This window comes from Mustela nivalis, assembly GCF_964662115.1.
Source record: "Mustela nivalis genome assembly, chromosome: 2".
Classification (NCBI taxonomy): Eukaryota; Metazoa; Chordata; class Mammalia; order Carnivora; family Mustelidae; genus Mustela; species Mustela nivalis.
Window position 1 is genome coordinate 122,043,709 of NC_139021.1, and position 15,071 is coordinate 122,058,779.

Below are 15,071 nucleotides of genomic sequence, written 5' to 3' on the forward strand. Positions count from 1 at the left end.
TGGAAGCTTTTTATCTCTCCTTCTATTTTCAATGATAGCCTAGCTGGATATAGTATTCTTTTATATATTTTTTAAAGATTTTATTTATTTATTTATTTATTTGACAGAGAGAAATCACAAGTAGATGGAGAGGCAGGCAGAGAGAGAGAGAGGTAAGCAGGCTCTCTGCTGAGCAGAGAGCCCGATGTGGGACTCGATCCCAGGACTCTGAGATCATGACCTGAGCCAAAGGCAGCGGCTTAACCCACTGAGCCACCCAGGCGCCCCTGGATATAGTATTCTTGGCTGCATGTTTTTCTCGTTTAGTGCTCTGAAAATATCATGCCAGCTCTTTCTGGCCTGCCAGGTCTCTGTGGATAAGTCAGCTGCCAATCTAATATTTTTACCATTGTATGTTACAGACTTCTTTTCCCGGGCTGCTTTCAGGATTTTCTCTTTGTCACTGAGACTTGTAAATTTTACTATTAGGTGACGGGGTGTGGGCCTATTCTTATTGATTTTGAGGGGCGTTCTCTGAACCTCCTGAATTTTGATGCTCGTTCCCTTTGCCATATTGGGGAAATTCTCCCCAATAATTCTCTCCAGTATACCTTCTGCTCCCCTCTCTCTTTCTTCTCTTTCTGGAATCCCAATTATTCTAATGTTGTTTCGTCTTATGGTGTCATTTATCTCTCGAATTCTCCCCTCGTGGTCCAGTAGCTGTTTGCCCCTCTTTTGCTCAGCTTCTTTATTCTCTGTCATTTGGTCTTCTATATCACTAATTCTTTCTTCTGCCTCATTTATCCTAGCAGTGAGAGCCTCCATTTTTGATTGCACCTCATTAATAGCTTTTTTGATTTCAACTTGGTTAGATTTTAGTTCTTTTATTTCTCCAGAAAGGGCTTTTATATCTCTCGAGAGGGTTTCTCTAATATCTTCCATGCCTTTTTCGAGCCCGGCTAGAACCTTGAGAATTGTCATTCTGAACTCTAGATCTGACATATTACCAATGTCTGTATTGATTAGGTCCCTAGCCTTCGGTACTGCCTCTTGTTCTTTTTCTGTGTTGAATTTTTCCATCTTGTCATTTTGTCCAGATAAGTGTATAGGAAGGAGCAAGTAAAATACTAAAAAGGTGGCAACAACCCCAGGAGAATATGCTTTAACCAAATTAGAAGAGATCCCAAATCGTGAGGGGGGAGAAAGGGGATAAAAAGAGGTTCAAAAAGGAAGAAAGAAAAAAGAAAAAGAAAAGAAAAGAATTTTTAAAAAAGAAAACAAATAAAGAAAAATATAAAAAAGAAAAAATATATATATTAAACTAGTTAAAAAACGTTAAAAAAGAAAAATGTAAAAGTTAAAAAAAATTTACCAGAAGGTGAGAATTAAAAACAAAAAATGATAAAGAAAAAAATTAAATTAACTGCAAGACAAAAAAAAAAATCACAGGGAAAAAGCCTTGAGTTTCGTGCTTTGCTTTCTCCTCCTCTGGAATTCTGCTCCTCTCCTTGGTATTGAAACCGCACGCCTTGGTAGGTGAACTTTTTCTAGGCTGGAATTCTTGTTGATATCTGGGGGAGGGGCCTGTTGTAGTGATTCTCAAGTGTCTTTGCCCCAGGCGGAATTGTACCGCCCTTAGCAGGGCCGGGGTGAGTAATCCGCTCGGGTTTGCTTTCAGGAGCTTTTGTTCCCTGAGCGCTTTCTGTAGAGTTCTGGAGGACGGGAATACAAATGGCAGCCTCCTGGTCTCTGGCTCGGAGGAGCCGAGAGCCTGGGGGCCCCACTCCTCGGTGCGCCCTCAGAGAACAGCGCCCAGTTACTCCCGTCTGCCTGACCTTCTGCTGTGCTCCGAGCTCACTGAGCCTGCAACCGGTTCAAGGTAACTCCGAGCTGTGAGCTTACTGTCAGCTCTGTCTCTGTAGCCGGCTTTCCCGTTCCAATACCCGCAAGCTCCGCGACACTCAGACACCCCCAATCCTTCTGTGACCCTGCGGGACCTGAGGCCACGCTGACCCCGCGTGGGCTTCCCCCGGTTTAGCCTCTGGAGCCATGTCCCTCAGCGGAACAGACTTTTAAAAGTCCTGATTTTGTGCTGGTTGCTCTGCTGCTTGCCGGGAGCCGGCCCCTCCCCCCGGGGTCTATCTTCCCATCGCTTTGGATTCACTTCTCCGCCCATCCTACCTTTTAGAAAGTGGTTGTTTTTCTGTTTCCAGTATTGCTGTTCTTCTTCTCTTTGATCTGCCGATGGATTTTCAGGTCTTTGCAATCTTTAGATAAGCTAACTAGCTGATCTCCTGCTAGCTGAAGTAGTCTCAGCCTGCTACTTCTCCGCCATCTTGACTCCTCCCCGACAAAAGTATTTTTTTATTTGGGTTCTTTCATTAGCAACATTTGTGACTTCGTATAGTTTCAAACACCTGACATTAAAGCAGAATTGATCAGTTGTATATGAAAAATGTTCTCTTGGTTCTTTCCAGATGGACCCTACCATATAAGGCCAGTCTTTTATAGATTAGAAGGATGGATTATCAGTGGTTTTTTTTTTTTTTCTGTTTGTTTGTTTGTTTTACATTCTGTGAAAGCAGAAATTGGAAAAGTAAATTGAAAATGTAGAAGTGGTAAGGACTAGTTCAGTTTTGCTTTTTTTCTTATTGGTAAAATGACTTTGTAAATGGCATTAGCTATCATTAACACTCAAACCATTTCATGAACAATAATGAAATCTCAGCTTTAGTAATTAGGTAGTTGAGTTCAGAAATATATACATAGGTGCAACTGGGTGGCTTAGTCGCTTAAGCATCTGCCTTAGGCTCTGGTCATAATCTCAGGGTCCTGGGATAGAGCCCCACATCAGGCTCTCTGCTCAGCAGGGAGTCTGCTTCTCCCTCTCACTCCCCCTCTGTGTTCTCTCTCTCTTTCTCCCTTTCAAATATATAAATAAAAATCTTATTTAAGGGCACCTGGGTGGCTCAGTCATTGGACGTCTGCCTTTGGCTCAGGTCACGATTCCAGGGGCCTGGGATCGAGGCCCGCATCGGGCTTCCTGCTTGATGGGAGGCCTGCTTCTCCCTCTCCCACTCCCCTTGCTTGTATTCCCTCTCTCTGTATGTCTCTTTCTATCAAATAAATAAAATCTTTAAAAAAGAAAAGTTTATTTAGGAAAAGAAAAAAAAAGAAATGTAAACACAACTGATGGCCTTGCGACCTAGAAAAATACATTAGTTGAAAACTACCTGTGCATTGTTTTCTTGCAGGAAACAAATCACAAGACAGTGGCATAGCGGAGATGGAAGAACTTCCTGTACCACATAACATTAAAATAAGCAATATTACATGTGACTCATTCAAGATTTCATGGGAAATGGATTCAAAGTCAAAGGACCGTATTACACACTATTTCATTGACCTCAATAAGAAAGAGAACAAGAACTCCAATAAATTTAAACACAAGGTAAAATCTTAACATTTACTTCTATTCATTTGCATCTTAAAATCTAAGTATGAGGACATTTATTTAAAAGAGGAAATGTTTTGTTGATTATGTGATGTATTGACATTGGGAAGTGTAAAAATTACATGTCATTTCAAAACCCTATCCTTTTAAGAAATTTAGTAAGAAAACAAAATGATAAGTATACTATAAAATAAAATTTTTCCCAAAAAGGTAAAATCATGACTCTCATATAGACATAAAAATGAACATGTGTTAAAGATTTAACTGATTAATGAGCTAACTGATGAGGTGTTACAACCAGTTCAATGGATAATCCAAAGAATAGACACAGTTATAGATCAGGATATTGAAATAAATGTAGAACTACAGGCCAAACCGGTTTGGGGTCAGGAAGAAGCAAGGGCCAGAAGGGATAGATGGACAAAATTCTTTGCATGTTTTTAGATAAGAATAACTGTTATCCATGATCTAAAGATTACAGTATTATAAAATAACTTTCAGAGAAGCAAAAGAAAATAGCCAGTAGAGTATGCTATAGGCAATGCATAGTTTTCATTAAGGCATATATTTTTCCCCATAATAACTGCTGAGAGAGGAATATGATAAAGCTTTATAAACTTTAGGGTATTTACAAAATACTTTAGGGCTGAACATTGCTTTATGTAGTCAATTTTATTTTATGATTTGAGAATGAAAACTAACCTTTATATTTCTTAGACCCGTTAACACCTCTTTGGTATTATTCTTATAACAGTCTACTTACCACGTATCTTTGCTGATACATCTCTCGACATACACATCGGAGGTAGTATAGAAAGAATAATAGTTATTCAGTATTCTGTCTTTTTTTTTCAATATTTTCACTGATGAAAACTGGTCCTTTTTTTATATTGATACTAAATTTAACTTGGCAATTTTTTTGGAAGAGTTGCCTTATCGTTTCTGGAAATTGTGTCTTTTACCAAATGTGCAGTTATACACACTAATGATAAGTGAGGATTATATGTACAGATAAGTGTGAGAGAACAAGATTGATATTTCGTTATTCTAACCATGTTCTAATTTTGATTATGCTTTCTGGTTATGGGTATTTTCTTTGCTGGCATTTGTCTTCTTGAGGCAGTTTTGAACTATTTCCTTGAAATAGCTGTGAAATACTTAACGTTAAGTGATGATTAGGTCAAGATTTAACCCCCTTTTACTCATCCACACTTAGAAAACCATGTCTTAGAAATGTAGTAAATATTCAACTAGCAAGTTTAATAACTTTATTAATCATTGTTTGGAAATACCTAAACATTTCTGTGACACAAAGTCCATACTTGAATAAAACTGAAACAGATCTTACCCCTTTTGTATATAAAACTGATTTATCTTAAAATAGTTATTTTAAAATGTTTTCTCCCTTTACATATAAACTATTTAGTAATAGGCTACTCTGGTAAAATTAATGGATAGTATAAATTAAACAAATATATTTTAAAATAGAAAATCATTGAATTTTATTTGTCATGTTTCTGGGTTTTTGGAAGTTTTGTTTTGTTTTATTTGATATTAGATATTGCATTTTGAGGAGCATATATAAGGACTGTACCGAGAAGAACAAGAATCAGGAAAACAAGAATCTAAATACATGAATGTCATTAACTAGCTGTATGACCTTGGGCATGTCTTTTGATCAAATTGGACCTTATTTTTTATATCTGGAGAATAGAGATTTGACTATAACAATTGTTAAATATCTTTAAAGAGGAAAATTATTAGCAAGGAATTTAATAAGTTCCTCCACATTGTTTACAGTTGATTCAGGTTATACTGCTAAATTATTTCTTCCCACTCTCCCTCCCTACACCCTTCTTTCTTTCCTGTTTTTCTTTCTTTTTGTCTTAGGATGTTCCAACTAAATTGGTGGCAAAAGCTGTTCCTTTGCCCATGACTGTCCGTGGACACTGGTTTTTGAGCCCAAGAACTGAATATACAGTAGCAGTGCAGACTGCCTCAAAACAGGTTGATGGTGATTATGTTGTGTCTGAATGGAGTGAAATTATAGAATTCTGCACAGCAGGTAAGAGAACTAGGTACAAATACAGAAAAATATTTAATAGTTCCTTAAAAGCTAATTACAGGAAAATATGTTTTAATCATAAGGTAATACGAATTTCATTGGGTTATTTTTACATCTACAATAGCATTGTGTAATAGAACAAACTGCTATATGGTTGGAGTGAATTTAGATTCTCAGCAAAAGCTGAGTAATGGCATTAAATCAATTCTTTGCTGCATTGTTTGATTTTTCAGGGTAAAAACTTTGCAAATACACTAAAACATATTTTGAACTTCATTTTGGGAGAGAGAACTTTTTTTTTCTTTTTTTTAAATTTTCACAGATATTGGAGGCACCTAGTTGGCTCAGTCTGTTAAGTGGTTGCCTTCGGCTCAGGTCATGATCCCAGAATTCTGGGATCAAGACCAGCATCTCTGGCTCCCTGTTCAGCAGAGAGCCTTCTTCTCCCTCTCCCTCTGCCTGCTGCTCCCCCTGCCTGTGCACTCTCTCTCTCTCTCTGTCAAATGTTAAAAAAAAAGAAAAAATTAACAGATAATTTAAACAAAGAAGTCAGGAACATCTTTCTCTAACTTAGGGAAATGGATGCAGATCTTAATGACTTTACCTAGCAGAAATGTTACTGGATTTTTCACTCAAGTGCTGAAAATCTATAACTAAACTAGTGTTGCACACACGTGTGTGTGTGTGTGTGTGTGTGTGTGCGTGTGTGTGTGTGTGTGTCTTTGCTTCATTAGAAAGTACCTCATAGTTGGGGCGCCCGGATGGCTCAGTTGGTTAGAAAGTACCTCATAGCCATTTAGCATTGAGATATCTAATGTGGAGAGCCCCATCCCCTTTGATTTTTAACTGTACTTTAATATTCCATTAAATTGGAAATGTTACCATTCATCTCATTCATTTATCTGTTTATTCATTCATTTAAGAAAGAAATATTTGGTGAGCACTTAAATAGGTGTTGAAGTGATACAAAGATATCTTTACCTGAATACATCTGTCATTCTCTCCTTGTCTGTTAGAATGGGGCTTTATTTCTTCTTTGTATAGGCGATTATTTCCTCTAAAAACTTACGGAGAACAGCTAAGTGTTTTTTTCAACATAAAGGAACTTGAAGAAAAAGTTTTAAAAACAATTTGCCTCAACTAATTGTAGGTTGCTTAGCAACTTTCTCCATCCGAGGGATCCTTCAGATAAACCAGGCTTTTTTTCTCCCCATAACGTCACACCTGCTTTATTTTAGACTCAGTATATACTTAGTAACTGCTTTATCTCACTATCTTGTGTTTGTTTCTTAATCTCAAACTCAGTGTAAAACTTTTCCTATGGATATGTTAAATGGATAAAGTTTTAATTCTATGTTATTTTGACTTTATCTTCAACCCTTTTTATATATGGAGAAATTGCTAATGATTATAACATCCTTGATTGCTAAAGATTTCAATCTTTGAGAGCAAGGAAAATAGTATCTCTCTGGTACCATATTTCTTCCTATGTAAGATACCGATTATAAGATCCACCATTTAATACTGTCAGTTAAACTATGAAATAGTGTTTTCTTAACACAGTTATTGTTGGACTCATGTCAGAGAAGCTAAATGTGAAAAAAATACGTTTTGAACTAGATGAAATATAATCATAGTTTAGTTATCAGTAATGAAAGAGCTGATTTTTATATTGGATTAATAGTAACATTAATAGTGAATAAAGAATTCTCAATGATATAACTTCTACCTATATTTGATATATTTTATTGGAGTTAATATATCCCCTCAGTTTTTTCCTGAAACAAATTTCTTTGGAGTCTACATTATGTTTTCTTTCTTTCTTTTTTTTTTCTTTTTAACTGCATTTCTTTCCATTTACTTTCATTGTACCCCACCAGCAAGGCTTAATCTAAGACAGACACATAAACAAGACGCAGCCTGTTTTGATATTGTTTTAATACATGCTATTTTCCATAGGACTGCACTAAACAGAGTCATAGTATTTGTCCAGTTAAAAGAACTATACTTTACCTGCTAAAATCCCCATTGACATTAGGAAAAGTGTGAAATATTATTTCTTCTTTAGCTTAAGGAAGACCTTTGTCATTTCCAGTTCAGAAATACCTATTTGTATATAGATGCATATACATTCACTCTGTTCTTTAATCTGTTTAGCCATATGAGTACATTTATTTTTATGTGTCTTTGTCTTCTTTCATTTAGAGTGATCACCCTGTTGCCCTTTTACATAACTATATCTCATAATTCTACTAAGAATGTTATTGGGTGAATAATAAAACTCCAGCTTTTAACTGTGCCATAATAGTTTTCTGTAAATTGTTCTGTATTTTTAATTTCCATGAGAAAATATAAAGGGAACTTAAGCTTTTTGAAGTTTATTGTTTCAGATTATCAAAATAATTCAGACTTTTACTTAAACTTTATCAATAACGTTTAATCTATAAATTTTGAAGAAGGTTTTTGTATAAATTGTCCCTTAATCTGTACAGTAATTCATTCCACATTTATTGAGCACATACTGTGCAATATGTACTGTGAAAAATATTGATATAAAATAAAATAGAATACCACCAACTAATCTACTTCTAGTCTAGTCTATGTTAAGATACAACTCTGTGCTTACCCTATAAGTCACAGTTGGCTATATATTTAACTATGTATATTTATTTGTAAATTTAGACTGTGAGTTCTTTGAAAGGAAGAATAGTCTTTTTGATCTTTTAACCTGATCATCTAATTTTGCATGATGTCTTCTGCATTATGTTCTAATCTAAATAAATGTGAGCCAATGAAGCAGTTAATAAACAAACTCTGCCGTCATGAGCATTTCAGCTAGATTGCTTTTATTTGGAAGGTCTTACAATCTTTATGGACAATTTTTGTTTAGATTTTGGTGTAGAGGATTTTGACAACAGTCCTCAATTTTCAAAACAAGAAGTTTTGGTGAAAGTATCAAATTTCTTGGAGAGAAGTTTTAGATTTTCAAGTGTCTTTGTACCTGAAAACCATCAACTAAAAACTGGAGACCTAGTTTCTAGCTATATGAACATTTGGCAAATCAAACTGTGACGAGCCTCAATTTCTGCATCAATAAAATGGTCATATTTAATCTACTTCACTAACCTCATAGATTTAAAGAGTAAATTAAATGAACATTATTATTGCTATTCAATTTGCTATTGATTGCAGGTTAGAAGCTTCTTTTATTTGATTTATCAGTTGGTTCAAGAAAAGCTAGTGTGGTGCCAATTGATATTATTACTTGAGTTGTGCAGAGCCTGCATTCTTTACCATTTTTGTTTCAGAATCTTTCATTTCAAAGAGTGAAACGAATGCATGTGTATCCTAAAAAAAAACCCATAAACCATAACAAATACATTTTTTGTAGAAAGAAAAATGTGTCAAAGACAATGTATTTTTTAATGTAATTTCCTTTTCACTAAGATAAATTTCCTAAAGGTAAATTTTAATAATTTCTAATTTATTAATCATGTCGTTGATAACTTTGTAATATATTTTTAGTAAGAGAATTTTTTGTTATTTTCAGACTATTCAAAAGTTCATCTAACACAGCTATTGGAGAAGGCTGAAGTGATTGCAGGACGGATGCTTAAATTTACTGTTTTCTATCGTAACCAACACAAAGAATATTTTGACTATATTCGGTAAGGATAAAAATATATATAGTGATTTGCTTTACTAAATGCCATTCCAAGCTCTAGGCTCAGGTTTCCCTTGAATCTAGTTCTGTGAAATAGCAATTTTTGTTTTCTTTTCAAAATGGTTATACTTTTTTATTTCTGAGAATAATTAGTAGAAAAAATCAGATTATGGGATTTTTTTTCACTTCACTTACATTCCTGTCTATAATCATTTGTAGATGATTATACAGTTCCTGTCTACAGTTCCTGTCTATTTGAGTGGAAGATCTTAAGCCTCCATGGTTTAGACTGATGGTTTAGACATGACAAACTCCTCTGCCACCCAATAACTCAGCTAAATACTCTTTTCTTGTGGATTGCTTTAAGATATTGAAAATGGGTGGAGAGGAGGAGGTAGCTTTCGTGAAATATGGTGAACCAGTTGTGATTTTTCAGGCTTCAGTCTTAAGTGGAGATCTTTTAGCCATTATCTTGGATTAATTATTCTTGAGGACAGGGTGTTTTGTTTACTTTTGAATTCTAGTGTTCAGTTAGTATTTTGAAGATAGCCTGTGTTTACACTGGGAAGAAGTTTCCAAGAATTCAAAAGAAATCCATGCTTCTGGTAGTTTTAATACTAATAATCCTTTTGTATTTGCAGATGAAAATTTTAGGACAGTAAATAGATGAATTTTTTAAAGGCTAAGACTAAAGTTTTTAAAATGATAAATGCTATATAGGTTCTAAAACTTTTACACAGTAATCTCGGTAATTTGTCATTTTAACAGCCTTGGTCTGTCTTTAAATTTTAAGTTGAAAGCATTATAACGGAAAAAATTAGGAAGCTTTGTTGTTATTTGTTTCTTCCTTCTCTAGTTTTCTTAAGTAAAGATCGTGGTTTTAGATTTAATCAGCTCCAAGCTGTAGAAACTGTAATGGGAATCAGAGATAGGTGAACTTAGGCATCTGATTTCATCAAATGAAATACTTTGCAATATCATGTTTTTTTTTTCCCCTATGTTTTGATACTGCAAACCGTAAGTTTGAATATCTTATAAACACAGAGTTTAATCCATAATTCTTTTATCTGATAAGTTATTTACCCTTCAGTCTATATATGTATTTCATGATGGGATGCCCTTACCCTAATTTAAATAGTACAAACAAATGTAACACAAATTAATGTTTGTCAGTTGTGAGTGGGAATGATCATATATATTAAACAAAAAAGGTTTCCTTTAAACATAAAATTTGAAAACAGAAAGATCTTTTTTTTTTTTTTTTTTTTTTTAAAGAAGTACATCAGTATAATACATCTTTGGTACAAGGTTTTAGATTCTTAGAATATTGCCAATGTCTATTTTAGGTGGCCACTGGAGGTCAGTATTTCCCTGATTTTCTCTGCCCTTTGGGTAGAAACTAGACTATTTTCAGGTCTTTCAATACTAAAATTTGCATCATCTGTTTTCAAAAATTCTAAGAAGAAAAGAAATGATAAAAACTGCCTGGAAAAAGTCATTTGTGTATATTGTATAATTGACTCCAGTGTACCAGTATGAAAGATGTATTTACTAACAAGGAAATTTACCTTTATTGGAGTTTCAATGACAGTTGTAAAATCCATGTAAGTTATATCTTCATGCAGTATATATAAATAAATATACTTCCCAAGTGGTGGGTACAGTTCTTCAACATTGCTTTTTTAAAACACTTTATTTAAAAAAAATAGTAGACATTAGCTTTAATGACTTTGATTTTCATTTTTAGGTAACAAATTCTAATCAGGACCCACATCCTTTATCAGAATCCATTTAAAATGTCATAAATGCTTGAATAGAAATGAAACTTTCACTTAACTAGCTACAGACTTTCCAAATCATTACAAATTATGAAAAAGTGTTTGGTCAGTTCTGACTCAATCCGTATGGATTAAGTTCATTTTGATCTCTTTCTCTAGAGATAAATTTCTAAGTGAATATTTCTTTATTTCTATCTCTCTATTTTCTGCTGTTATTGTTTCATTAATTGAACTTGTATATGCATGCTGGACACATATCACATCAATGTTTTGTTTTTGTTAATGAGAATGTAGCTGTAAAAAGGGTAAGAATTATGACCCAGGACAAGATGGAGTGGAAACATTTCTCCCTATTTTTCCCATTAAGTATAACTAAAAACTCTGGATTGTACATATAAAAGAAATGTAAGAATCTGAAAGGTGGAAGAAGACTGAAAAGTAGAAGATAGCCAGTTAGGGACCATGGGACTCAAGGGACAATACAGTGATGAGTTCCCTGAGTTTTCTTTTTAGCTCTTATATTCTTGACTGATTTCTGAAGAAGCCAAGAACCCCAAAATGCTAATGGGCACAAACTAAGAAAAATACCCTCAGAAAATTTGCTCTATTTACCCAAGTGACCAGAAAAGGGATAGTCTTGAAAATAGAAAGCTTTTAGACAATAATTGCCCTACTTCAGCCAAATACCATCAGGGAAAAAAAAAAAAATTCCCACCCTCACCAGCTGAGTCAAGTAGGGAACCCAGATTTCCACCTCTACCATCTACAAGGAAGCACCTTCCACTCCTCCAACCCCTGCTGGGGTGGTGTGAGAGAAAGCTGAATAGGGAAGCTGGACTTATACCCTCGCACCAGTGGCAACGTGGTACCTGTCAATCTCCCTTCTCGGGTGGTATCGCAGATTGCCTAATGAAAACCAGGACTTTTCACTACAGCCTAGGAATACGTATTGCCTCTGCATTATCAGTGAAAGCCACATAAGGAGCAGTACTGAGACACCTTCTTGCTCTCCAAGCTAGATAATATTAGTAGAAGCCTAGTGAGAAACTTAACTCTTAACTTCACCCAGTAGTCATCCCCCTGTCTTTGAGGCTGACTGTGAATCCTGGTGTTTATTCTCCCCTAACAGCAATGAAGTGATATTCTTCCGCTGATACATAGTCAAAAGAAGTCTGCTAAAGTACTGATTTAAATAAGACTCAGCTTCATAACATAATACTCTGAATGTCCAAGATACTATTGAAATCCACTCATGATTCCAAGAATCAGAAAAATCATGAGTGAGAAAAAATGATCAACAGATATTAGTGCCATAACACAGAATCTTAGCACTATCTGACAAGGATTTCAAACAGCCACTGTAAAAATTTTTCAATAAGCAATTACGAATATACTTGAAACAAAAATAGAAGATATAAAGAATTAAATGAATATCATAGAACTGAAAAACTACTATAAGTAAAAAACTCAGTGAATAGACTCAATAAAAAAATGAAGAGCACAAAGGAAAGAAACCATAAACTTGAAGATAGAACAATAGAAATTATTCAAACTGGGGCTCCTGGGTGGCTATTGGTTAGCATCTGACTCTTGATTCCAGCTCAGGTCATGAGATTGAACCTTGCTCCAGGCTGAGCATGGAGCTTGCTTCAGATTCTCTTTCCCTTTCCCTCTGCTCCTCCCCACCCGCCCCCCCCCAAAAAAAAAGAAAGAAAGAAAAGAAATTACCCACACCGAGTCGCGGAAAATTGACTGAGATAAAAAAAGAGTACAACTTCACAGACTTGTAGGGCTATAGTAGATCTGATATCTAATACTAATGTCATTGGAGTCAGAAAGGAGGAAAGGGTGGAGCCAATAAAATATTCAAAGTAAAAATAGCTGAAATATTCCCAAATTTGGCAAAGGACATAAATATAAAGATTAAAGAAACTAAGTAAATCCCAAACAGGATAAACACAAAGAAATCCATGCCCAGACATGTCATAAACTCCTGAAAATTGAAGAGAAGCAAATCCTGAAAAACACCATACCTCATCTATGGTGTCTTTCAATCACATCATCATTAGAAACCATATCAGCCAGAAAGAAGCTACACAATATTTTTAAGTTCTGAAAGAGAACTGTCAACCCAGAATCCTGGATCTAGTGAAAATTTATCCTTCAAGAATAAAAGGAAATCAAGACATTCTCAGATGAAGGAAAATTAAGGGGAATTTGTCACCAGCATATCTACTATAAAAGAATGACTAAAAGAAATTTTTTTGTCTATTTTTTTTATTCATCATGACAAGTGTACTCTTCAGTCCCCACTTCCTATTTCTTCTGTCACCCCACCAACCTCCCCTCTGGTAGCCATCAATTTGTTCTTGATAGTTAAGAGCCTGCTTCTTAGTTTGTCTATCTCTTTTTTTTCCTTTGCTCATTTGCTTCTTAAATTACACATATGAATGAAATCATATGGTATTTGTCTTTCTATGACTGACTTATTTCACTTAGTATTATACTCTAACTTTATCCATGTTGTTGCAAATAGTAAGATTTCATGCTTTTCTTTGGCTGAATATGCCACTATATATATATATATATATATATATATAATCTCACATCATCTTTATCCATTCCTCTGTCAATGGACACTTTAGCTGCTTCCATAATTAAGTGATTATAAATAATACTGCAATAAACAGGGGTGCTTGTATTCCTTTGAATTAGGGTTTTGTATTGTTTGGGTAAATATCTAGTAGTGAAATCCCTGGATCATGGGGTAGACCTATTTTATTTTTTGAGGAACTTTCCTACTGTTTTCTACAGTGGCTACACCAGTTTGCAGTTCCACCAAAAGTGCAAGAGGGTTCCTTTTTCTACATCCTTGCCAACACTGGTTTCTTGTGTTGTTGATTTTAGTCATTCTGACAGGTATGAGGTAATATTGTAGTTTTGATTTGCATTTATTTAATTAGCGATGTTGAGCATCTTTTCATGTGTTTGTTGGCCATCTGGATACCTTCTTTGGAGAAATGTTTGTTTATTTCTTCTGCTCATTTTTAATTGGATTATTTGGGGTTTTTGGTTTTGAGTTATAGAAGTTATTTATATATATTGGACACTAATCAGGTAATACTAATCAGATAATGTCATTTGCAAATATTTTCTCCCATTTCATATGTTGCTGTTCATTTTGTTGATTGTTTCCTTCACTGAGCAGAAGCTTTTTATTTTGATGTGGTCCCAAAACTTTATTTTTGCTTTTGTTTCTGTTGCCTCAAGAGACATATCTAGAAAAATGTTTCTGTGGCTGATGTGAGAGAAATTACTGCCTGTGCTCTCTTCTAGGATTTTTATGGTTTCAAATCTCACACTTAGGTCTTTAGTCCATTTTGAGTTTACTTTTGTGTATGGTGTAAGAAAGTGGTCCAGTTTCATTCTTTTGCGAGTAGTTTCTCAGCATCATTTGTTGAAGAGACTACGTTTTTCCCATTGGATATTCTTTCTTCCTTTGTCAAAAATAAGATTAATCCATATAATTATGCATTTATTTCTGGGTTTTCAATTCTGTTCCATTGATTTGCATGTCTATTTTTTATATTTTATCTATTTTATATTTTATTGTATATTTTAATATTTTATTGTATATTTTATTTATTTTATGCCAATACCATACTGTTTAAACTACTACTGCTTTATAATATAACTAGAAATCTTGAATTGTGATACTTCCAGCTTTGTTTTTCTTTTCCAAGATTGCTTTGGCTATTCAAGGTCTTTTGTGATTCCATGCAAATTTTGAGATTGTTTGTTCTAGTCTGTGACAGATGCTATTGCTATTTTGATAGGGATTGCATGAAATGTGTAGATCACTTTGGGTAGTATAGACATTTTTACAGTATTTGTTCTTCCAGCTCATAAGCATGGAATGTCTATTTCTTTATGTCATCTTGAATTTTTTTCATCATGGTCTTATAGTTTTTGGAGTACAGGTCTTTCACCTTCTTGGCTGAGTTTATACCTAGATATTTTATTGGTTTTGGTGTATGTAAATGGGACTTTTTTCTTAATTTCTCTTTCTGCTACTGCATTATTAGTATAGAGGAACAAAATGGATTTCTGTACCTTGACTTTGTATCTTGT

The 15,071-nt window shown here is 34.5% G+C and overlaps 1 protein-coding gene across 2 annotated transcripts in view; it reads left to right on the forward strand.

Moving 5' to 3' along the window:
• PHYHIPL (phytanoyl-CoA 2-hydroxylase interacting protein like) overlaps positions 1-15,071 on the forward strand; it is a 99,640-nt gene that overhangs the window by 80,775 nt on the left and 3,794 nt on the right. For both annotated transcript variants that reach the window (XM_082720255.1, XM_082720256.1), the window contains exons 2-4: positions 3,234-3,430; positions 5,324-5,498; positions 9,049-9,166. In XM_082720255.1, coding sequence (XP_082576381.1) covers positions 3,234-3,430; positions 5,324-5,498; positions 9,049-9,166 — 490 coding nt within the window. The remainder of the gene's footprint in view (positions 1-3,233; positions 3,431-5,323; positions 5,499-9,048; positions 9,167-15,071) is intronic.